Source organism: Prenolepis imparis, unplaced genomic scaffold (genome assembly GCF_030444845.1).
Source record: "Prenolepis imparis isolate NDT839.2.m4 unplaced genomic scaffold, iyPreImpa1.0 SCAF_14, whole genome shotgun sequence".
In the NCBI taxonomy this organism is placed as follows: Eukaryota; Metazoa; Arthropoda; class Insecta; order Hymenoptera; family Formicidae; genus Prenolepis; species Prenolepis imparis.
The window spans coordinates 113,620-139,750 of NW_028141172.1; the positions used below are offsets into that span (position 1 = coordinate 113,620).

General features: G+C 38.0%; 1 protein-coding gene across 6 annotated transcripts in view; it reads left to right on the forward strand.

The window, feature by feature from the left end:
• The window catches only part of LOC145945730 (uncharacterized), a 262,355-nt gene that overhangs the window by 19,807 nt on the left and 216,417 nt on the right, over positions 1-26,131 (forward strand). For all 6 annotated transcript variants that reach the window (XM_083054894.1, XM_083054893.1, XM_083054898.1 and 3 more), the window contains one exon: positions 24,382-24,409. In XM_083054894.1, coding sequence (XP_082911020.1) covers positions 24,382-24,409 — 28 coding nt within the window. The remainder of the gene's footprint in view (positions 1-24,381; positions 24,410-26,131) is intronic.

Genomic DNA, 26,131 nt, shown 5'->3' on the forward strand with positions numbered 1-26,131 from the left:
CACCCGACACGCGATCGCGAAACGCGAGGTGGTAGGAGAAAGTCGGTGGCAGCCCTTGAACAAGCAGCCGATAACAATCAACGATATTTGAATGAGAAGAAGCACAACGTTGCCGTCTTTGAAAAAAAGATATATTTCTCTTATGACATACACACACGCACACATACAAATAATCGAACTCCCCTCCCTTTATGCATATATGCTTTATATTTTTTATTTTAATCTTTGAAAAATATTCACGGCTCGTTAGACAACTGTTTCTCCAACTAGTTCAATCAAGATTAAGATTAATTTTTTCTCTTTTAACAGAGGCGAAAATAATTAGTCTGTTCACATTGCAGATGTTAAAAAATATCGTGCGTTCCCTCGTTGTTTCGCTTTGCATTATTAGTTATTTTCATCCTGTCAACATTGTTTATACCCTTGTTTCGGTGTTAAATTATGATCAGCAATACTTCACTTTTGTGTGACGCATCCGGGTAAAATTTATTATTTTTCCTTGTCAATGGCTAGCGATCTTTGATGTCTCAAATTTCTCGAGATTAATATCGATCTTATGAATTTGGAAGTTGTCGATATAAATTATCCCGTTGCCATTTTATCGGCAAACACTCGTAGGGAAAACATGATCATATGCGTTACCGTATACCAAGTTTCAAGTCTTGTAGCGCTCACCGTTCCGCTTTCTTATTCTTCCGGAGCGCGCATATACATACACACATACACTCGCAATCAGATTTTTAACACGGCTACAGTTTCTAGAGCAATGCCGATCGGCGGGGAAACGCTAAACGCAAAACGGATTCGCGAATCCGCCGTGCGGCTTCTCGGCAAGTTTCTCCCGACGTGTTTCTATGCCGTAAGAGACCAACTTGGAAACTCCCGTATTGATCGTCGCATCACGCACGAATTTACGTAATCGGGATCGAAGAGAGAGATCACCGGACGCGATATAGCACGCGTTGATTTATCGTTGCAAATTTAAAGAAATTAACTCTCCTAAGAAACAGAAATTTCACTCGACATGACGAGCACCGGTCGAGGTCGTTTATTTTATTAACGAGTCATTGGTCGAACGTTAAAAATATCGTATATTTTCATCGTTTTGGCACGACGTTTTGCAAGTTGCGCTGCAACTTGCAGGTAATCGGAGAAAGTCGTTGACCCCGTTATAGGACGCACCGACATGCACTTGCGACTTGAAAGATATTGAATCGACAGATTTTTTGTCGAATTGGCGGAAGTAATGTCGTTAAAAAAGCGATAACATCGTTCGTTGACCCTGGTCTCAGAAATGACGCGGACGACACGTGACAGCAGTTTCTTGACCCTCTCCATCCTGTCGTATTTTATATACAATATTTTTATTTTTTGATAAATGAAGAGATAAATTGCATATTTATAATTGGACGTAATAAAATTCACATAGAAATATATTACATAAATCTGGATTATAATAGTCTTGTTAATACTATAGTTGTAACACACTTGTGTGTGTGGCACGTTAAAATACTTTCAATCTTTTAGATGGAGTAGCGTTATGCGAAAAGTTGAAATTATTATGTATATGAGGCAAGAAAAAAGGGGGGGGAAATGTCGGGAAAAATTATGTTACGGGAACCGAGATCGGGTGCATTTGATTGTTGGCTCTTGGGTCCCCGTGTTACAAGGGGCGTCCGTTATCCCTCCGCGTGTTACGGATCGTTAAGCAGTTATAAAATATGCGTGTGTGTAAGGGAGCGAGTTGTGTGCTTTCTCGCGCGCTCTCGTCCCGTTTCCGAAGAAAGTTTCTACGGCAAGTGCATTCGCACATTCGAAAGTTTCCTCTCCAATCTCCTCTCCGATCGCTCCATGTTGCGCTCTTTCTCCCTCCCTTCCCCCTTCTCTCTCTCTCTCTCTCTCTCTCTCTCTCTCTCCGCATTGCTGATGTACTCCTGTGCAATTCTATTCAGATCAAACAGATTAATCTTCATGAGCTGTCGAGAAAGAAAATCGAGAGATGCATGATTGAAAATGTTAATCATTGCGCACGCGAATAACAACTCGCAGTTTTTCAATTAAAAAAAAAAAAAAAAAAAAAAAAAAACGTACGATTGAATAATAGATTAAGAAATTGATCTCTTAATCCTTAAATAAATTAACTTAAAAAAACTACAAGATGGTGCGATGTCTCGTAATTAATGCAAAGTGCATTTTATTTCATTTCATTTCAATTAAAAGGCTGAATTTAATATTTTTAGAATCATATTGTTACGTGAATATTAAATTTTAATTTAATTTTTTTAACTCGATTAAATTAAAAAAAAAATGTAATTATTGTACAAGATTGATTTGAAAAAGTACTCTTGCGATATTTCGAGATTAACGCTACGAAGAGAGGTTCTGAGAAAATCCGAGTTGTAGTTTGCATGTCACCCCACGCGATTTGAACGCGGACGTGTCGTTCACCGCGAAAGAGAAACCGCTCGAGCGGTGCATTTCTTATTACACGAGCATGGCGTCGTACCGGATCGGTCAGGACATTGGCCTTCCACGAGGCGTGCGCGCCTTCCGACTTTTATGTAACTCATTCCGCGCCAAAGCGAAACGCACGCTAACAGTCGAACACTCAGCCATGCTAATCAGACACCTAGCCTAGCTTTCACGCGAGCGATCGCTTCATATATATATATATATATATATCCGTAATATTTGCTAATGCATATTACGGATTTTAATTAGATGTATGACGGGCGTGCGCATCAATCAAGTAACGGCGATAAACGAGCGAAAAGCAATTTCGAATTGTGAAGTAACCAATGTGCGATTGCGTTTACATCTGTCGGGTATACCATCGTTTTAAAAAACAATTTCTTTCATTTCGATTGTAATCTTTGATTCGCATCGTGCATTAGAAAAAAATTGAAATTGAAATTGAAAATAAAATAAAATTTTTTTCTTATATGAACGACTTTTATAGACATCAAATTTTTATCGTCAGAAATTTTCGGCGATCTTTTCTAGATTCGTGAATTTGATGAGATTTGCGGAAATCTCCGGATCGTGTTCATGCTCGTAAACATTCATAGTTCAAGTATAACGCGTGTAGTATATATATATATATATATATATATATATATATATATATATATATATATATATATATATATATACGATATCGTTTACAAACGCGGTTACAGCTCTTTTACTTACTCGAGCGAGTTACGTTTGCCATGCAATCGCAAAGTCGTAAGAACAAGCGCTGACGTTACACGCTATTATACGCGGTGGTGCTTTGTTGACTGTAAAGCGGCGGATATACGCATAAACTTGCATCAACTTGTTTATATGCAGTTAAGCGTACACGACATTGCATACGTTTACAATCGTATTATAATCGCGAATAAATAAAGATTTTATGTCTTTGGGACGTCGGAATGAAGATGATGATGAATTGCAAAGGAATACATTTTTCATATGCCTAACGCATATTTTTCTCCATGTTCTCTCTAATAATACGGATTTAAGATATTTATGCAGAAAAAGTATAATATTATATTAAGGATAATTTTTTTCTGAATCTTGAGATTTTTCAACTTGTGTTTTAATATTTGCGCGCGAGCGTGCGACACGCGTCGCGGCACGCGCTATTGCGCGCAATCAGCTTATCTCTCACACGTGCGTGTATACACGCGCGTGTTTTCCCTTTCTTCCACCCTTTGATCTCGCAACGAACGCAACGAACGCGACGAGCAACGAGAGTACCTAGAGCTAAGAGAGACTCGCGATTATTTTAATCCTTTATGCTTCCTTCCAGGAAGAAGACGATGCATGTGCGCGTTAGAAAATAATTACGACGCGGATGCAAACTTATGTAATTTGCTATAATTCACTTTTATCTCTCGTGTAAACACTTTGACTTCCGGACTATGAATTAGTTCTAATTGATTAATAATTTAACGATATATATTTCGTAATATAAAATAGAAAAAATTGTATAATGTATAAGAAATTAATTTGAAACCAGATCGAAACTAACAAAACACTCGCGTGTTAAGTGTCATTTAAAAACTTTTTAACTTCTCTATATTTTTCAACTTAATTATCTATTTATTAATAAATATGAAACGTTTTGTTTTGTTTCATTCGACAACCAAAACTTGCCTTCTTTTGCAAGTGCACATTTTTGCTATTGTTATCGCCTCGATCGCCTTCGTCGATTACGACACCGATTGTAACGACCGGCGCAGAAATGCTAATGCAGTGCCGAGTTAGCATCGACACCTTTTTCAATTCTCGTCGCCTTCGTCATCGACGCGCCAGGTGTCAACAACCTATAGCAGGATGTAAGCGATATAAACGTCTCTCGTCTCTCGTCTCCTTCGGGTTAATTTTACTTTCTATCGGCTCTCGATGATACGCCATGACACATTTCGATGCTTATTTTATCTTAACTAACAGCCGTGCGCGTTTGCGATAATGGCACGCCACCTGTTTGTGTCAAGCGGCTTACGCAAATAATATCGCGCGCGCAATCGGGGCTTGGAAATAACCATAATTAATGCTTAAAAGTTTCAATCAATTTCTCTGGGATGTGATTTGTGGACTGTAATAATAACCAAGTTAATTTAAAGTGCAACTATTATTCGTTGTAATAGATTATCGCGATATTGAATTTAATTATTCGTCATAGTACATCATTAATTTCAATTGATGCGGTCTCGGATTATACATTTGATTATTTATACTTGCTAGTAGCATTGATATTTGCCACTTTCATGCAAAAAGTATGAGTATTTTGCAAATTCATTCTGTCGTATTACGTCAACTTTTCCTGTACGCGAAATAATAAATTCAGAGCTTTAATGCGAGGATAAAAATAATTAAGTGTCGCCAATAAAGAATAATTAATTTTTCTTTTGAATCCGTTACATGCAAATAAGACTGTAAATGTACACATTTTACCAGAGTTATTCCAAATGTGTGAGTTTATATGATCTTTGTTTATTTATTTATCAAGTCTTTTGATATAAAACAAATATATAATATCTAAAGATTTTTGCGAATACAATATAAGTAATTGAAACAGGAGAAAAAAAGCGGCGACGGCACTCTGTTGCAAATAATAATTTGATATTTATTATTCAGACTTTCTTTTTTCTATACTTTTTTAGATAGTTTTTTTATGTACTTGATTTGTAATGACTGTTTACAAATTGTCGACTTTTTGCATCAACAAGACCTCTTTTTCTTTTTGTCATTAAATTTTTTTTTTCTCTCCCAGTTAATTTTCTTTATTGATGTTAGCAATGAGCTGTTTGATTGTAAAAAGGCGTTTGAATTTTTGGCAATGGAATTTGCCGAACGTTATCGCATTTTTCTCCTATATGTAAAAGATTAACGAATTCTAATATTTGTTCAATTAAATTCTTCTATTCTTTTTGTCTCTCTTCAGACATATTTCTCAATTAGTGGAGAGTCAATAATTAATATACCTAGTAATCCCTCAACATGTATTTATGTTTGTTATTTTTATACTTATTAGTATTCGAGTGGAAATTCGCGCCAAATGAGTTTTTTCACGATAATGTGACATTGTCGGCGCTTTTTGCGATCGCGCGCGTATGCGTGAGCGGGTATTCTCGCCAGTGCGGTGGTAGAAAGTGGGTCGCAGAAAGCAAGGCCACTGACACTAGTCGCAACACACGGCGCGTCTTTCTTCCGGCGCGATTCCCTCCTCCTTCCCTTTTTTCCTTCCTTCCTTCCTTCCTTCCTTCCTTCCTTCCTTCCTTCCTTGGTATGTGTCGCGTCTCCTTTCTCCCTTTGTTACGCTCGCGCTGGCGAGAATCGTCGTCATTGCCGTCATTCGGTTGCCCGGCGGCGGCGAATCCGCGTCGTAATATTTGCCGGTGAAAATGACGACGAGACGATGAATGTTTTTCGCTCGTTATGTCACGAAGAGATAAGCCGTCTCGATTTCGCGTTCAAAGGCTTTCTTTCTTTCTTTCCGGTCAAGTAACGATCAAAATTAGGCCGGATCTCGTTGCACCGAATCGTGCGATTCCCTCGAAATCGTAAATTGATGTAATCCAATGATTATTTTTCTTATTTAATCCAAATGTTTATGTCAAGTCGATATTAAATTATCCAAGATTTTAATATACATTTATGATTATTAAAAAAAAAAAAGTATATAGTGTAAATTTTCATTTTATATGATGAACGCGTTGTCGTGTAAATTTTTCGCTTAAATGTTCCGATTTTGCCGTTTTTTTTGTGACGAAAACCCGCATAAAGTGAAAAACGATTTTTCTGATTTTGCGCTCACTTTCTCCGGCATACTTGTTTCGAGACTAAACTTGCTTGCGGACGAGACGCGATTAGTTTGCAACGAAATAATAGTCGACGACGATTCTCACTTTGTGAATTTTGCGAATCAACGATACGTCTTCTCATTGTTTTTTTTTAAATATTCTGACGTTACCGAACTTGTTATATAGAAATTCTTTAGTTCTTTATTCCTCTTTTATTTAATATATTTGATATTTTATCTCTTTTTTAATATAATCAATTGATTTAAAATATGAAAAATACGTTGCGCGCAAGGGGAAGAACTCTTGCTTTCTTTATTTCAAAAAACGCGACAGCAGGTTTATTGATCGCTTTTCCTAACATGCATCAATCAATGCGTATCATCATAACAACATTGTGTGACACAAAGCATCGTACTTCTCGTAAGAAAATAATTATACACTTTTTGTTATGGCCCGTCAATATAGTATTTCGCTCACGGAGAATATCGAAGAAAGCTCGCTCGTTTCATTCGTACACTGACGTCGTCATAAATCCTTGCCAATGACCCCTGGAGAAACTCTCACTCTAGTCTACCCGCTGCCTTTCCCCTTTTCGTTTGTTCGTTCGTTGACGAGTCTCGTTACACGATCATTCATTATTTCACGCCATTATCAAGCCACTTTCAGTAATATATAATAATATATAATAGTAAATTGTTAAATTTTTTTCAATTTTTCCACCTTTAGTCCAATCCGCACATGTCTGAAAAGAATTTAATATATTCGAGTTATTTCAAATTATTCGATCACTCGGATAATCCGGTTATCCGTGACAACTTGGATTATTTAGAGAATTGTATGTTTGACTTCTGCGACTAATTGTAAGATTCAGATTGAAGTAAAATATTGGATTATCCAGGGATTATATATATACATATATATATATATATATAGCTGAGATACTTGATTGTCACATTATATTTACGATATATGTATATTTACAGTAAAGAGAGAGTTTAGTCTAATATGCGGCTTATGAGAAGAACTGGATATATTAAATTTTATAATGTATACAAATACATCTGCTTTTATGTGCCATATCATATGTGATAGACTATTAGTTAATATTATGCGAGAGCATTCGCGTAACGTAAATTATGTAAGTGTATAAATATAGTCTTTAAGCTAATATAGAAAATTTATATATATTTCATGTATTACTCACATGTATTATTTTATATATATATATATATATATATATATATTTATTCAATATTAATAACAATTTAACGACAGTTTAATGAAAATTAAATATGTTTGAAAAAATTATTTGGTAAAAGAATTACGATAAATTGTTTATTAATTTCGCGTAATTATCCTTCTAACTCTGAGAGAATAAAAAGAATAGAGAATTACGGATGTTTGAATACAAAATTTAGGTGGCCAAGTTGACGTGGCCGAAACATCTGACAGCACTTTCACGTGAGTTTTACACGAGATTCCAAAGCCAAACAAAACACACAAAGATTAACGCAAACAATTATATATTTGATTGTGCATATCGTAGATATCGTACTTGCGTTTATGAAAAGTACAATATTTAAAAAAACTTTAGTATTAGTAAATAGATTAAAATGGATTCAGGTATAAAATAGATTAGTAAGAGATATATAAACTTATCAATCAGTGTCGTAATGGTTTTGAGAGATTAAACAAACTTTTCGATAATTTCGAGATAACAAAGAAATGGGTAAAAAATTGTTTGCTCGATTTGCGTAATCAATTTGACGTCGTTGTGATTCACCAGACGCGCGAAAAACGCAGAGTCATTCTGCGTTTTAGTTTGGCGAGAGAAACGGAAAATGTGTATATCAGGGCAACACACACGAGCCGGCCTTTACCTTGTTCGATAAACAGTCGGCGACAACGTCATTCCGCGGCATAATATTATTGCTTTAATTTCGCGCTGATGAAAAATATAATTGCGACGACAGGCTGTTTTGTCTCACGATTGCGACGTTTCCTTTTGTCCATTTTCGTGTATAGACATGTTTCCACACTCTGACGATTTATACGATAAAAATCTAAGCGAAACACGATGAGATGACGAGATGAAACGAGATTGCCATTGATATTACTAAAAAATGTCGTATAAACACGTAATGTTTAGTATTTTTCGTGATCGTATCTCGGAGATCGTTTCATCTTTACCTGTTTGGCATATTCTTTTCTCGTTAAATCGATGATGGAAATTGCTCAATAATCTCAAAATTGATGAATACTTACATAGAATCGGAACAGAAGAGGGAAGAAAAATGCATGGTTCACAAACGAGAACAAAGATTCGACGGGAGAAATTAACCTTTCAGTCATTAATTTAATTACAACATGCGATCACACACAAATACACACACGTCGCCTCTATTATCAGTTACTTTCACATCGTAAAATTGCCAGTTGTTTTTCTTATTTTTTTTTTTCCTTTACGCGGAGGCGCGCATTGTTTCTTTACGTAAAACTCACTCGGAAAAATGTGAAAGCGATCGCGGATAACGTCGTTGAATTATGTAAATTGTCATTCGCTGACGAAAATTACTCGGAGAAATGTATCTGGAGAAATTCGCGATGGAACATTGTATAAATTAAATTATCCTTTCTACTCATTTTTATCACAAATTTCTCAATTTTTGTTTCAACCGCAAAAGGTATAATTTAAACAGTCTCTGCATTTCATGTTAGTATGCTGAATTTAAAAACTCTGTGTAGACTTTGTATAGTTTCCTAATTAATTTCTCCGAAAAATTTATAGATTCAAAATTTCCATGCAGAAATTGTGGGAAAAAAGGGTGCATATATGATGGAAATGATTGAGCGAAGAGAATTACGGCAAAGGAGAATTGTTTACGATCTTTTCGCATGACAAGCCGCATGTGCGCCTGCCATGTCTATTCTTAACGAAAACGTGGCGTGACTTTTTTTTTTTTTCGCACGATACACGTCGTCGGCCGGATCGCCTTGGACAGGCTGGATCGTTGCATCCCGCCAAATCCCTCTCACGGGAGATGACTGCATCTTTTTCCTCGAATTTTCGTTCTCGGATGCTGTCCGCGAATACCTAATCCATACGAATTGCGAGACAAAGGAAATATTTGAATGGATATCGTGATACTAGACAATTACATCTGGATGCAAATATTTTAATCGCCTACCCGCCGAGCATAATAAATTGATGCGTATTATCTACGTAACTCGTGATAGCAACGTAAAGATTGATAAAGCGCATTAATTACGAGAGGGATACGATTAATCCATGCATTTCTGAATGTTGCACCGCGTGTGGCATCGGATTATAGAAAAAAATGACGGAACGAAACGAGGGGTCCGAAAAGAGAAAATCTCTATATCTCTCTTGCTCCCTCGCAAGAGCGTGCGGGAATCGGACCCACGTTGAAAGCTCTCGAAGCACTTGACGTGACCTTGCTTTGTCACTGACCTGTCCTAGGCGATGCTTACAGGCTGGTGCCATAGCAACGCACTTGCACGCACGCGTGTGCGTGCATACATATGTGTTTACGTCGCTCTTTTCCTCTCTCGCTCTTTCGGTGGCTCGTTCGAGGGCGGCCACCCACTCGCTCGACTTTGATTCCGTCGACGACGTCCGTTGACGCGTCTCGTCCGGTGCAACGGCATCTTAAATTTCGATTAAAAATAGCGCGCTCGCGAAATAAAGGCGAGATCCGCGAATGTCAGCTCGACCTTGTCAGGAAATAATAAGAACTGAAGAAAAAGAACAATAAATCGAGAGAATGATGCAAGGAATGCCAATTCGATGTATAATATTATGTCACATCTCTCGCATATTTTACGTAAAAATTTCGTAGAATCATTATTTTCGCAAATTGTCAATTTACTCGATATTTTGTCGTGATATGCTAAGATGCTTAAAATTAAATTTCAATCGTTTAAAAGGAGAACTATAGTACACGGTATTAAGAGTAATTTATATATACATTTATTGATATATCTAAATTATAGTTTCCTCTCTCAAGACAAATATTCTAACGATTATACGTCAAATAAAAAAAAAATGATGCTTTCCATTGTTTTAAAAATATCTCTAATATGAAATAGAAATTTTAGAAAAATTAATGTTTACAAATTTAATTACATTTTTCGAAAAAGGGGGGATAGATTTAAATATATGTATATCGCACTTACAAAAGATTTATTATGCACCAACATCGGTATATTTCAATCATTTATTGTGACAGCGTTACACAATCGAGAAAGATCGATTTTAATCAGTTGACGGAACGAGGGGTGGAAGGGATATCTGTCGATACGAGCCGAACAGGTCGTTGTACGTTGAGAAATGTATCTGGTCGGATTGTTGAGATGGAAATAACTTACAAGAAGAAAACACGGTTCACAAATTGCGCGGTACAATATTATTGTCCTCCCTCCGTTGGCGTTCCCTCTCGCGTCTATGAATAAATCTGCATTCATGTCTGCTGCGTGTATGTATATTTGTGTTCGATTCTTGCCGTGCAAATTTCTCGCAATGCCATTTATTATACTTTGTTAATCATTGACAAATAGTGTTTGCGAGTTGAACAAACTTTATTCGCGGATTTGCAAAATTTTGTAATCTATTTACTCCACTTAAACATTATTTCTTCTTAGGAAACTCGATTTATACGAGATATCATTAATTTCTCCCCTGTTTGTATACATACAATTTAAAAATACATAGAATTTTACATGTACATACGTATATTAATGAAAAAAAATATGTAAATTAAAAATCACTTAAAATAAATTTTATTTTGTTAGAGATTTATATTAACGTTTCGATATAATCTTTCGTAACCTCTTTTTTGGTTTATAAAAATAATATGCACAGAAAGTTTGAACAATCATATATTTGTGAAAAATTTCTATTCTATATAGAGAGAAAGAGAGAGAGACGTACCATTTTTAAGAGAAAGATATTTCTAATGTTTTTGATATTTTCATGCTCCTCTGTTTTTTACTTAAAATTACTTTAGCAAATTCTCTGTTGCAAGATCTGTTGCACACAATATTGCAGTTGCATCGAAATTTATGCGACGCATAACCTTGAATATCGGTATATCGTTTGTAACGGACCTCAAACGCCATGGTTCTCGCAAAATGCATTGACGTAACATTATTATTTTTTTTAAACCTTTGATGCAAATCCGTTGCTTACGCATGGCGAAATTCAGATTCCTCGTTTTTGCGGGACGCGGTAAAAATAAGTGAAAAATATATTTGTAGACAAAGTAGTACGACGAAACGGGTGTGTGAAGTTGGCACCCCTATGTTATGCTATCATAGTTCTGTTAAGAGTTCTGAGTTATTTAGAACCATAGGAAGAGTTCTTGATAATTTTTAGAAATAGTTCCGGTCATTACGATAACGAAAATCAGTTTCAAAAAATAGGTATGCCAAATTCACATTTCTTTACACATCGAGTTCTAATAGTTTTAAGGTTCTTTTAAATAGTTATATAGTTCCTGATTATTTTTTGAAAGAGATCTGCAATTTTTAGATAAAAAAACGTACCTTCAATATCGAAGATATTTCTTAGAAATATATCTTCGATATTGAAAGTATGTTTTTTTATCTCTATAAAAATTGCAAAACTCTTTCACAAAATAATCAAGAACTATAAAACTATAAAACTATTAAACAATTTAAATTTACTCACCTCACGATTGCTCCTTTGTTGCCCGATGCCTCCCCGGGCCTCCTCCTCGTAGAAGTTGCGAAACACTTACACTCGCGTTACTTTTTTTCGTTCGCGACGCGCGGCGACGTCCGGGTTTTAGCTATCGCGATTACGATATTGATACGTGCGACGCGATCGGATTTATACGATAATTAACCACCAAAGACGCTAATTAATACACTCGTCCTTTCGCGGACCGTTGATCACGAAGAATCGAAGAAGAGCACTGGAGGTGGAGCTAGACTGGCACTGCCAGGTTCGGAACGCGCAACGACCAACGACACGTCGCGACAAGTCGTAGTGGTGGGGCATTGTAGAGCTCGCGACGCAACGTACGTCCAAGGTTCAGCGAATCACGTCGCGACTACATACCGCCACCACTACGATCTGGTGGGGGCATGTAGTCGCGGCGTGATTCGCCGAGCTCCCACGTCGCAACCTCTACATACCCCCACCACTACGACGTGGCGCGCGTGTCGCTGCGCGTTCCGAACCTGGCAGTGCCATGCCAGTCTAGCTCCACCTCCAGTGTTCTTCTTCGGTTGTTCGTGATTAATGGTCGCGCGCTTCTTACCGGTCCGCGAAAGGACGAGTGTATTAATTAGCGTCTTTGGTGGTTGATTATCGTATAAATCCGATCGCGTCGCACGCGTGAGATTGATCTCGTCGGCCGTGAATCTCGCTCAATATTCGTCTCGCTTGCATCCTTCGGCAACTTCAGTACGTCGCGGCCAAGTCGCCATCTTCGTTCGATACGTGCTGCTACATTCTCGTGGTATTTTCCATCGTTCGTGATCAACGGTCGCGCGCTTCTTGCCGGTCCGCGAAAGGACGAGTGTATTAATTAGCGTCTTTGGCCGTTAATTGTCGTATAAATCCGATCGCGTCGCGCGTACCGAGATCGTAATCGCGATCGCACACGTGAAATTCATCGTGATGAATCGCGCTCAATGTTCGTCTCGCTGCATCCTTCGGTGACTTGAGTGCGTCGCGGCCAAGTCGCTCTCTTGATCATCTTCGTTCGTTAAACCCCTGCGAAAAGTGGGTCTTGGAGAAAGCGGCGACGCGAAAATGGAGCTTCGGTTTTATTCGCGCGCGAATAAGCTCTTGCGAGTCTTGCGTTTTACCGAAACGCGTCGAAGATTGTGATAGCTAAAACCCGGGCGTCGCCGCGCGTCGCGAACGAGAAAAAGTAACGCGAGTGCAAGTGTTTCGAAACTTGTACGAGAAGGAGGCCCGGGGAGACATCGGGCAACAAAGGAGCAACCGTGAGGTGAGTAAATTTAAATTGTTTAATAGTTACATAGTTCCTGATTATTTTTTGAAAGAGTTTTGCAATTTTTATAGAGATAAAAAAACATACTTTCAATATCGAAGATACGTTTTTTTATCTAAAAATTGCAGAACTCTCAAAAAATAATCAGCAACTATATAACTATTTAAAAGAACCTTAAAACTCTGTTCAAAACTATTGGAACTCGATGTGTAAAAAAATGTGAAGTTGGCACCCCTATTTTTTGAAACTGATTTTCGTTATCGTAAAATGACCGGAACTATTTCTAAAAATTATCAAGAACTCTTCCTATATGATTCTAAATAACTCAGAACTCTTAACAGAACTATGATAGCATATATAACATAGGGCTGCCAACTTCACACACCCCGACGAAACAATAATTCTAATTATTTTTCTACGAATATTTTTATGCCGATATGATTCTATCCGATGTTAATCATTCTTGATGTAAAAATGATGAAAACTGTTGCAACTTTTGTAAATAACAGAGTAATCGCAATGAGATCTCTTTTAGCGCGTTCTCTCTCTCTCTCTCTCTCTCTCTCTCTCTCTCTCTCTCTCTCTCTCTCTCTCTCTCTCTCTCTCTCTCTCTCTCTCTCTCTCTCTCTCTCTCTCTCTCTTATTATTAGAATATATTTTTAAATGTATCAAATGCTGAACGAAATATTTTTTCGCGTAATATATTAGATAAAAAATAATTTTATATTGTTCGATATACGCGTGATATTTTTCGCCTGTAACTAAAACACTATTATATATACGACTGGCTTATTAAAAGAGGGAATTAAGTTAATTGCAACATTGGGGCAGAATCGAAATAAAAAATTATGCTTCACATGTGTGTGTGTCGCATTTCGAAGAATATATTAACAATAATCTCGTTGCTTGACACACTTGTGAGATTTCTCGTCTACAATTAGATTAGTATTATATACGATTAATTTACGAACTCAAAGCAATCAAATTGACAACGTCGACAAAATCAAGATGGGAAATGATGCGAAATTATGTCGCCACATGTCGCATTAATGCGAAAGCTGCGACTCGTGTTTTTGCCTGTTCATTGGTAAACAAAGCCACGTGCCGAACTGAATTACACCCATACATATATGACGACTATGATTTTGTAAAGTCGTTAGGAGAGAAGTACGTCTCGCGACACGTGCCAAATGGATGCGATTTGAAAGTAATCTATTTTTAAATCTGTACTGCCCGCATTCATCTCTTTGCGTTTCGTTAAACAGCGCGTCTTGCATAAATAATGAGCGATAGATAGGCAGTTTGATAATATACGCTCCTATCGATTGGTTTTCGCTTTACGTTCGAATGGCGTAATTTTTCGTGAGAGAAATTCGCCGACACACATACACGCATAAGTCGCGTCGGAAAAACAAACAGGGTGATCTATCAATTACTTGGAATTGTGGCTTGAATTGCCGACTGATAGGCAGCATTGTGCTGATATAATCGATTCGACGGGAATATAAAGCGTGGCATCATTGTGAATTCTAACGACCGTCGCTGTGGTAATTAAATTTTGGATGAAAAATTTGACACATTCGTTCCCAGAAGGATTCACTCGCTCGAATTTGAGTGAATAATCGTTTTTCTACAAAACTATGCAGCGTTCATTATTTTATTCGCAGAATATGTGCTATAATATAGACGTGTACGATAGCGTGGACGATGATGATATTACAAAAAGAGCGCGTTTAATTGGACGTCGGCCAAGATAGTGACGCGTTTTCTGTCGGAAACAAACGGTACTTATATTCTTCTCGAATCCACGCGCGCTTTTTTCCGCTAATACGATGTCGTAACAGTTGACGCGCTCTTTTGACATCTCTCTCTTGTGACATTGCGAGTTTAAAATGCCAAAGATTTCGAATGCGAAAAATGCAGACACCAAGCGAACGTTTCAAAGAGGGCGATTAAACTTTCGAAAATCATCCGCTATATGTGTTCTTCGATTAAAATATTTAAAAAATTGCTAATATATTGCTAATATATTGCTAATATATCGAAATGTAATAATATCGAAAATATTAGGTCTCAAGGTTTTTCAGAGTTTAATAACTTTAGTCATAAAAACTTCCAATATGTGAGATTTCTTTTTAGATTCTTTTTTATTTCATCACAAAACATAATTTAAGGACATATTTAAACATTTCTTGAACGCGTTGTTTGAATAAAAGAATCGCCTTTTTTCTTTTTTGATATATTCTTTCGCGCCGTCTTTCATTAAAGAGACAAGTTTAAATTTTTTTCAAACCCAAGAGCGTCATCATCCGGTTTCGTCAGCGGACGGATGCGCCACAAACAAAATATGTATATATTCCGCGAAGCTGCTCGCGATAGCAGCGTGCGTGCACGCGCGTGCGCGTCTGTCATAAAAATAAGTAGATAGCGTGCTGTGCTGCTGCTGCACAACGTGCATGAGCGTGCAATGGCGCCTACTTTTTTCGTCCCTCCCTATGATTTTTGGTACGCAAAAAACACGCTCGACACACACGTGTAGACACACTCCATTTCTTTCGCCGTGTTTATCGAACCTGACTCTTTTCACCGAAAAACTCTTACGTATATTTATGTAATAAATTTAGGTAACTGATACGTTACGCTCATCAATATCAAAAACTGTGTACGCCGGATACTTTCTATATCGCTTTTTTTTTTTAAATATAAATCAGGACACTTTTAGGAGTTTGCTAAACTCTCCCGTTATCCCAACATTTCTCGTATCATTTTTATTTACATTGTCTTACTAATTGTAAGAGAGATGAGAAAAGTTTTTGAAATAGAAAATAAGAATAATTAAAACCTTGGAGTATATTGAAATTATTTTTTTATTATAAAGGACAATAAAATATATGAATATTTTTTTGTCAATATTGAGAATTTGCATTACTTTTGTTTTATCTTTCTCTTTTTATGTGAGGGCTTACGTCTCTTTCTCTCTTTTTTTTTATATTTTATTTTTATTCACGTTTTATATCACAAATCATAAATTTGAAAATTTTATATATTTCAGAAGATAAGAATTTCTGATAATTTTAACTTTTAAAATTATTATTTCAATTTATAACGTAAATTATTGTTAAATAAATATTTTATTTTATTCGTACTCGTCGTATTTTAATAAAAAATAAATTTTCAAATATTTTATTTTTTTTAGCGAAATTTTTTCTAAACGCTTTATTTCCATATCTAATAAATAGTTTGTAAAAGATAAATTGTTACGCGAACGAAGAAGGATTAATGTACTTGGACGATCGTACAAGCTCACAACAATCGTTGCATAATGCGTTCTTGTCTGCTCGGAACGCGCGAACGAGCGCTTGCACCGGCTTTAACCGCAGGGTTCCCCTTCAATAGCAGATTCCAGAGTAAAGGGGGTAGTGCGGTGGGAGAGAGGTCGGTTTCCTCCTCTCGTCTCGCCAACGCGCCTCCGCACCGTGGCGGAGCTCTCGAGAGCTTTCGGCCGAGTGGCTGAATTTGTCCTGCATAGGGGGCATCGGGACATTACCCGGGTGACCTTGGCTGGTGCGGACCGCGACGTCCGACGCTGTTTGTGCACCGCCGGTGCCGAGCATTGCACCTTGCTCTATCATGCGCGAGCGAATTGCTGTCTCGCTCGTGTGTTCGCGTCGCGCTGCATTTATCTCTCTCCTTCCTACGTCCTCCTACTCTACTACGCAGCGACTTCTCTTTCTTTCCTCCTCGCTTTCTTCGGCAATTCTCGCGCGAATCTCCGCGCGTAATCGCTCGACAAATCTCATCGCTTAAGTCATTATTAATATCATCGTCAGAAATCGAAAATGTTTCGTCGAAATATAATTCCTATATGAGGTCAGATCTCTCGACGTTATCGACGTTACGAGGAAAATTACCCATGTTTATTCTCGTGCATGATGTAATTGCATGTATTAATATAGGTACATTCTCTTTTCTTTCCTTGTAAAAAAATGCTCATCATAATTTTATATTATTTAAGATTAGAATATTATACAAATTGAAATTGAATTTTGTCCAAATTTTTTGTATAAATTCTTTTCTCTCTTTTATTGATATGTTTACAATTATACCTGATAAGAAGAAAACTTTGTATCAAAAGATTACAAGTTAAGAGAGAAACTTTACCTCTTGTTGATTATATAGAGAAATTTCTTTGAATTTTTTATCGTAATTTTTTTCTCATCGCTTTGTTGCTTCACTCTTTTCTTTTTTGCCTGACCGTTAAAACCCATTCCCACGATCGCGATGTGTTTATCGAAACAGGCGTGGGCAGTCCTCGACTGTGTTGCAACTAGCAAAATCTTAATTACGACCATCGCTTTTTTCTCTCGACTCTGATCGCGCTGCAAGTCGTTCCGAATCACTTCGATATCGTTCATACCCTCGTCCTCTCTCTCTCTCTCTCTCTCTCTCTCTCTCTCTCTCTCTCTCTCTCTCTCTCTCTCTCTCTCTCTCTCTCTCTCTCTCTCTCTCTCTCTCTCTCTCTCTCCTCTCGTCGTTTTTGCTCCCTTCACGTCCCGCCGCATCCCGACGAATCGACGGATGGAGAAATGCGGTTTCGGGTTAGCCCCCTTAACCGGTTTGGATGACTCTTTTGACGTGCGCGAGGTGTGCACGCTAGAGAAGCGTCTTCTCTAAGCGACACGTACTTTGTATGACTTGTTAGGGCAACACGCATCTTATTTTATCGTCTCAAATGGCTACGTAAAAGAAGGTGCGAAGCATCGCGCGCGAGATTAAATATAAATGTTGAACGAGCCGAATGATTAATATATATATAGCCGCGAAGGTCTGCCTTGGAAAAAAGTTTACTTTGTCGATATTACTCGATATAGATATTGAACGTTCGCCTTTCGAACCTTGGTGTTATTCTCGAGATGCACGTATACATATATATATATATGTATACAAGTTGCGTAAGAAGGCAAAGAGTGAGGGAACGAAAGATAAAGGTACGATCCACATTACATCTTATTAATGTGCATCCTGCCGACAGAGATAGAGAGAGAGAGAGAGATGTTAGCAAACGCGTGCGATTTCATTATCGGGACATTTGTTCTCGATCTGTTTGCTCTCGATTGAGAATTGCGAATCGAGGCGCGGTCTGATAACGAACGATTGGTTAACTGACAGAAAAAGAATGGAAAACAATTAATAGTTATAACAATAACAGAGAATCGGCCAGCAACAAAAGCGAATCGGTCGAACGTGTAATTGCGAACGAGTAACCGCTATCCTCTTGCGTAACCGTCTGCCGCGAAATTTTTTCGGCGAATTTGAACCAAGAGAGACCTTGTCTCGGCTATAATGATCTTATATACAGGGTGTCGCGTGATTATGTGGGAAACGGAGATTGAAGAAAAAAAATATATATCTCTCGATTGAACACTCTTGAGAGGTCTCTCCTCTTCTTCCCGATAATTTGTTTGTTTAATAAATATTTGTTATTTTTTTCTAAATTTATCACCATCGCGTACTCTTATCTTTTATAGCAACGAGCGCGCGGTAATGTTGCTATCTGTAATTTTAAAACCGGACCTTGGTCAATGTCGCGTCGCGAACGATATCGGCATTGACCTGATGTTACGCTGTCGTGCGTTCTCTCTCGATCAACCGATTGGCGACTCCTCTTATGTCACTCGCTCTGAATATCGGGCTTCCTCCGGGGATTGAATAAAATGTACGCCAGACCGCGTGCGTGTTTCACGGCCGTCCAACGCGCCGGCGATAACGCGATCGATACTCCTTTTGCGCGGCGCGCGAGACGCAATTTCGCTCTCTCTTTCTCTCTCTCTTTCTCTCCCCTGCCATCGCCTCTTGCCGACACCATGAGAGAATCTCGTTTATTTTTGACCCCGCGAGAGAGAAAGAGAGAGAGAGAGAGAGAGAGAGAGAGAGAGAGAGACGGACGTCGCGGCGCGACTCGACTCGACTCGACTCGGCGATACGAGGAGAGGTCGATATCGTCGCGACAACGAACGATGCACTTCGGTGAAACGTCCGGACGGCATTCCCCGAAAGTGAGATCACCGACACTTAAGCCCAGCCGTGGTTGTCGTCGTCGTTGTCGTTGTCGTCGTTGTCGTTAAAATTTGTGTTTTGTCTAGTTGGTAAAGGGCTGCATTTCATACACATCATATACATGCATCATGTTTAATCCTACATTAGCCAAATATTCTAGAAATGTTGCTATCTATTACTTTATTTGTCTTGTTGTTTATTCAAAAACTAATAGTTGAACAATCAAATATTATTTTCTTTCATACGTAACGTGGCGAGCAACTTTAAGTGAGCGATAATAATTAACGAAACTCTCGAAAGAGAGAGGGATGTATATGTATATTAATGCATAAAAATTAAATAATAAAAATAATCATGCATACAAAGAAAAATCTTTTTGACATTGATAATACACAATTGATACTTGTGGAGAAAAATAATTGATTGAATTAATCTGCTGTGTATTAAGCAACAGTGTTTTTATTGCAAGGTCAAAGATTATAACGGCACATATAAATATTGACTTTCTGTTAAATGATTTTAATATATAATGTTTGATATATATGTACAAAAATTATATAACATACAAATATCGCAGATCGATAAGCTGACAACTCGAGAAGCAAATTTGCGAAACGTTATGTAATATTCTCGCAGTATCATAGGTCAAGAATTTTCGATTTTTCGTAACATCTTTTTTTTTTATATAAGTGACGTGGGCATTGTCTCAAAATATCTTAAATGCCCTGGGGGCGATAAGGGAAATTTTACGGTTTTATTATTTCGAACGTCTGTTTAAATAAAGGCGCACACATATATATAAGCGAGACAAAATTTCGCAAATGTTTACGCGCGCGACTGTTTTGAGGTAATCAGGACGATGAACTGGACGTCTTGTTTTTCGAGGTATGACATTGCAATCCATCTTGTGTCGTGTCTTTTGCGTGCACTTGTGTGCGTGTAACGACGGTGCAATAACAACGAGTCGGCTTACGGCATCGTTTGATCAACTCGGACGTATATATAATCGACGGAGATGTACACACATTTTCCTCGAAAAAAACAATCGTGATAGCAAAATAATTCCCCGAAATCGATTCATGATATACGCGGGAGACGCTTAAGTGTACCGTCTCGACTGCAAATCTTATCGCCCTTTAACTGATTTCGGTAATTCATAATCCAATATCGGAGCAAGATATATCGATGGAATGCGCACTCGAACGTCTCGTTTTTATCTCACGTTACTATATTTTTTCCGAGAGTCGTAAAAACTTAGCATCGATAATGTCGGTTTCGTCTTGTAATCTTAGGTATCACGATTCGTAGAAAGGAACAAAAGATGCCGGTGCATTGTGAAATTCAAAAGAAAGAAAGGAAGAGAGAGATGCTGGGGCGATTCTAGCTGCGCGAGAATTTTGTAAACGACGAAATTGAGCTTTTATTGGAAATATATGACGCGAGCTTTTTTTTTTAAACCTCGTACATCTTGTTCATTCTTCAAATGATTTCGAAGGCTGATATTTCTTGCAAACTTTAAACGTAAATTTCTTTCTTTGCACGAGTAGAAATAGTTTATTCTCGGCTTTTGGCTGCGATTGCATTTTGTAAAATGCCTTTACGTTCTTCTGTATGCATCTCGTAACATCTTTCCGCGGCGACTCGTTCGTTCATAAAACGAGTGGAGACAGAAACGCCGAGGGTATTTATAAATACGGCTGTAGCGGCTGTTGCATCTTGGACCTTCGCTTTTAGCGAAGGGAGGCGATAGGTTGTTCTTCGCGACGATGGAAACGACGATGTCGGTTCAGGCTTATTTCCAGGCTTATTTCCAGGCTTATTCCAGACTCGCATGTGCAAGGTCACCCGCGTCAGTTGTTTCTCTCACTATCTCTCTATCTCTCTTATTCTTCTCATTTTCTCCTCTTCTGTAATATCGCGTTTGCGCAAATCGTGATTCATGATGCTATTACCAATCGTTTCGAAGAAATGATCTCATTCGAATGAAACAACAAATGTACTTGAAATTCCAGATTGCTATAAAAAAGAACATTGTTTTCCAATATTGTAAGAAATTATTTTAAATTAATGAAATTATATATACATACAGAATAAAATTTTTCTCGATCCATTTAATTGCAAGATTGTATAATCTATTTCTAAATATAGGTATATGTATATTTTTGCATTATCCATATAATTGTTGATTGTATGATTTATGTGAGAAGAGAGAGAGAGAGAGAGAGAGAGAGAAAACTTGAATCAGGCAAATATATATATATGTGTCCCGGTTTTTGTTCGTGTATCTATCATACTCATCGCATCATGCATGCGATCAGTTGATGCGTGCGTGCGTGCGTGCGTGCGTATATGCACACTCGGACGCGCCCTACCTACCTACCTACCTACCTACCTACCTACCTATCTACCTATCTACCTACCTACCTACCTACCTACCTACCTACCTACCTACCTACCTACCTATCTACCTATCTACGTACATTTGCAAGCCCTACCGAGCACCGGGAATGCGGCGATTATGCAACGAGAGTAGCGCGGTGCAACCGACCGTCATGAAAGATCGCTTGCTCGTCGATTTTACCTCACGCGTTTACTTTGACACGTTGTTAGATTAAACGAGAATGCGCGTGTACGGTGTCACTTTTACGCGATGCATCTTTGGCTCTTCAGATTTTTATTCAATTTCAACAAATTTTTCGTTGTAAAGCTGCGTAAAAGAATTTCGATCGAGTCAGATCGACCTTATTGGAACGCGTCGTTCGAATAAAAAATGCTGTTAATCCTATCGCTATGCATTTTATCACTCGATTTGCATTCTTATTGAGAGTGCCGAAACTTTGCTTCAACTTGAAAGTTTCAAAAAATCGCTTGTGACGCGAAAAAAATTAAACCATTAAAATTTTTTAAATTTCAATATATTTAATTATTTGTTTTTTTCAATATCTATTGAAATCAGGAGCACCTTTCACATTGCTTAAATGGACAATGGACAGTTTTTTCATGAAAAATGTACGTTGCACTGCGCAAATCTTTATTTAGTACGGTACTTAATGTCCTAAGCGAATTCTTTTCGCGCGCGATTCGTTAAATATAGAATAATTGCCAGCGATGCGCGCTGCACTGTCGCGCACGAAATTCGACGAAGATTCGGCGGTCGAGACGTCTAATGACCGTGGCTCATCGACCTAGACGCGTACGCAAGGTCATGCGGCCACTGCTCCAATGGTATTATAACCTCAACCTTCTCCACCGCGGCCCCCGCGCGACGGCGGCACCCTTCCTTCCGTCCTGTTCGCTCGCCTTCTGTTCTGTTGCCTCCAGTCGTCTCGTGTGCGTGTGTGCGTGTGTGCGTATGTGCGCGTAAATGTGTGCGAACTCGCCCTAACCGCCTATCTTTTCTCTTTCTCTCTCTCTTGCTCTCTCTTTTGCTTTTATTAACCGACATTACGTGTTTGAAAAAATTGTGTATGTATATTCGCCGTCAAACGATTAGTATTTATAGTATTTATTTAACATGTCATTAAAAATCATTTTGATGGATTACAAAATTGCTTGCATTTGTTATAATATTTTTGGCATTTGCAGTGCGATTAATAATAATCTCTGAATAAAGTTATATTTAACAGATTCTTGAAAAAGATACTCTTTTTTCTTTTCTAAAGTAGAATGCGTATATTAAACATTCGTGAAATGAAACGAATAGAAATAAAACTTGATGGATAAATTTTATACGATATTATGTCGAATTGTTAATAATTAATCGAGCGTCTGGAATGATTTGATTTGAAAAAAAAGCAATGCGGATGGCGTTACTTCAAGTATGAAAGAAGTTGCCTACATAACCGGGGTTGGAATGCATCTGCGAGACAAGTACGAAGAATGCAAGCGATTATGCAACTACTAGTTGCACTGCTAGGTTCTTGTGTCATACAGAGAGACGCTTCTGCAGGCATGGGCGCTACATTATATCACTTTGCTCTTTTGCTTGTCTTTTTCCTCGTCTGATAGTCGTTTAATAATTTCGCCGCTATAGATCGTCGTCTAATATGTATAATGGAAGAGGTTATTAAAGGTAATTGGGACGAGACGGCGCATTATCGAGTTAATTCTCGATGGCTTTTGACGATTCATTTAGCGAATCAAATTCGAGCAAAACAACTTAAAAAATTAACATAATTTCCTAAATTCAGATACGTAAAAAAAGAAGGCGTATTAAAAAAAAATATTGTACATTTTTATTCGATTTTGCAGTTTATCGAAAAGACAAAGAAAACCGTTTTGACCGATGAGTAAAGTGATTACGTATATTCGGGACACGTAACGTAAAGATGTGTTATCGATTTCTATTATACATTACATATATTCGATTTTAATATTCGATTGCGATAACGCGAGACCGGCACTGCTATATTAACTCTCCGGCGAGAATATAGTCAGGTTTGCGCGAATGATGTAACCAGTTCCTAGGCTTTCGTGTCATCCGTTGTCGGCTGTCATGGGAAAATACAACGACACACGCGCTGCCCGGTAATGTAATGTCATAGTCAGTGAGTGAGTGAATCACTCGATTTCACGCCAGTTTGCAATATCGAGTGTACGTTAGTGCCTTTATGCTACTGTCACTCGTACGCGGGATGCGGTCTTAATCGATAAGCGTCTCGTCTACCTGTCCTTTATTGTACAATCTCGCGAGCGAATTATCTGTCTATATTTTCCCGTTTCTCCTAACGAGAAGCAGGCGATGAAATCGTCGATTATTTGCATCGAATTAATCAGCGATTAATTAATTAATTAATTAAATTTCTCAAACTGTATACTTTATTCTTATTTGACAATTTATTTATTGTTTTTATTGTCATTTATTTATTACATATTTACATATACATATATTAAAAAATCTGTTATAAAAATTTATTTATATGTTATTATATTCAATCGCTGTCTTTAAATTATATTGTACACACTCAAGTTGCGCTCAACTGAAATTGACTGCGTTGTTATAAATATATCTTTTGTGTTTACAGATGCAGTTGCTTCTGATGGGCAGCTCCGGTGAGTCTTAATTTTCTTCTACGACATTGCGCGCGCATGAATTTGCATAGCGTAGCTTTATAAAAATGCATAACATGTATTCATTTGTTAATCACCGTGTTTGGAAACATTTCCGTGCGAGGCTAGGGTTAAAATAAACTTGTCGTGTTAATTAATCAGGCTAGGTGTTATAAATAATATATAAAGTGTGCACACATCCGCTATGTGCGGGTATTTTTTACAATGATAAAAGCCCCTTTTTCTTTCTTCAACGGCGACGAAAACGTTGCCGCCCTTGAATGAACAAAGTGTAGTCGATCTTTCTCGAGGTGAGCCTATAAAGACGACGATGATCGGAATACCGAAAGTCGATTAACCTATCGAAACATCTGCTCGCTCTGCTCTAAAGCAACAAACATTGGACTATTAATAGTCTTGCAGCAAGGCGACCTTGATTTTAACGTCGCGAGCACACACGTGCTCGCTGCAAACGTGCTTTTTCTCGTTACGAAGTATTGGCATACTCGCTAACAAAATCGTTACGCTATGGCTTTCCGTCGATAATAAAACGTAAAATAAAAAAGAAAAATGTAATATTATAGAGAATAACGTGCAATTGACAAAACACGATTAAATATAAAATTAATAATAATTTTATGATGCAATTTTTTGACTGATTTGCGATGCTTTAATTTTAGATAAAATAAAAAGATTAAAAATGATAAGCGAAAAGTCTTTCGAGAAGTTTTTCTAAGCTTTTCTTATCGAGTTATTTTCATATAATTATAAAAAATATATCGAGAATTTTAATTGAAATACAATTAATTTTGTTTTGTCTTTGAAAGATATTTTTAAATTATCATTAAAATGTATAGGTATTTTTCTGAAAAATACTTAAAAGAATTAAAATTTGATTTTGTGTGGAAAGTTCAAAGTTTATTTCCTGTTAAAGTCATTTTATTTATAAAGTTTATTTATAAGGTTTTTGTCACGGTAATGAGACATCAATATTAATCAGGAAAGAATTGGTTTACTCTTTAAATTTACATCTAAGCACTTTTAACTCTTTTTTTTTTTTAGATCTTTACCTATTTATAAACTAAAATATATACAACTTGGAAATCATTTGAAAAACATTTCGGGCCTAAAATGCAATATTTTAGAAAATTGTATCGCTCCTGAATCGAACGACGATAAGAGTAGGAGAGACGAGGCGCGACGTGAAGCGCCTTCATCGAGCACTCGCGCGCTACCATCGTCGCCGCCGCCGCCGCCGCCGCCGCCGCCGTCGTCGATGGGGGGGAAGGGAAAGAGGTGGATTTGTGGTACAGCAAAGGGGGGGAGGCGGCAGCGGACGCCCTTGAGCGACGGGCAATGCACCGTGCGAGGTTCAAGGCAGAGCGGCGGTTGCCGTCGCGCCGCCGCCGCTGTCAACCCCCTTCTCGCCCTTCGCCGAGAACATCCTATCCCGACATCCCACCTCCATCGTTCGGTGCATTTCCCCTCCACGTCGCACCAACGGATGACTCGGTGCAGCGTGCAACTTTCTTTCTCTCTCCCTTTCTGCCCTATCTCTGGCTCAGACTGTACCGCTTCCTTTCTCCTCTGCCTCCTCCACCTTTACCCTTTCCTGCCTCCACCATCGACATCTCCTCGAGGACGCGCTCTTGCTGCGGGAGGATCTTGACCTATTTTTGCGGGGGTGGGAGAGAGAAATCCGAAGGGTAAAGTGCCGTCCGTGAT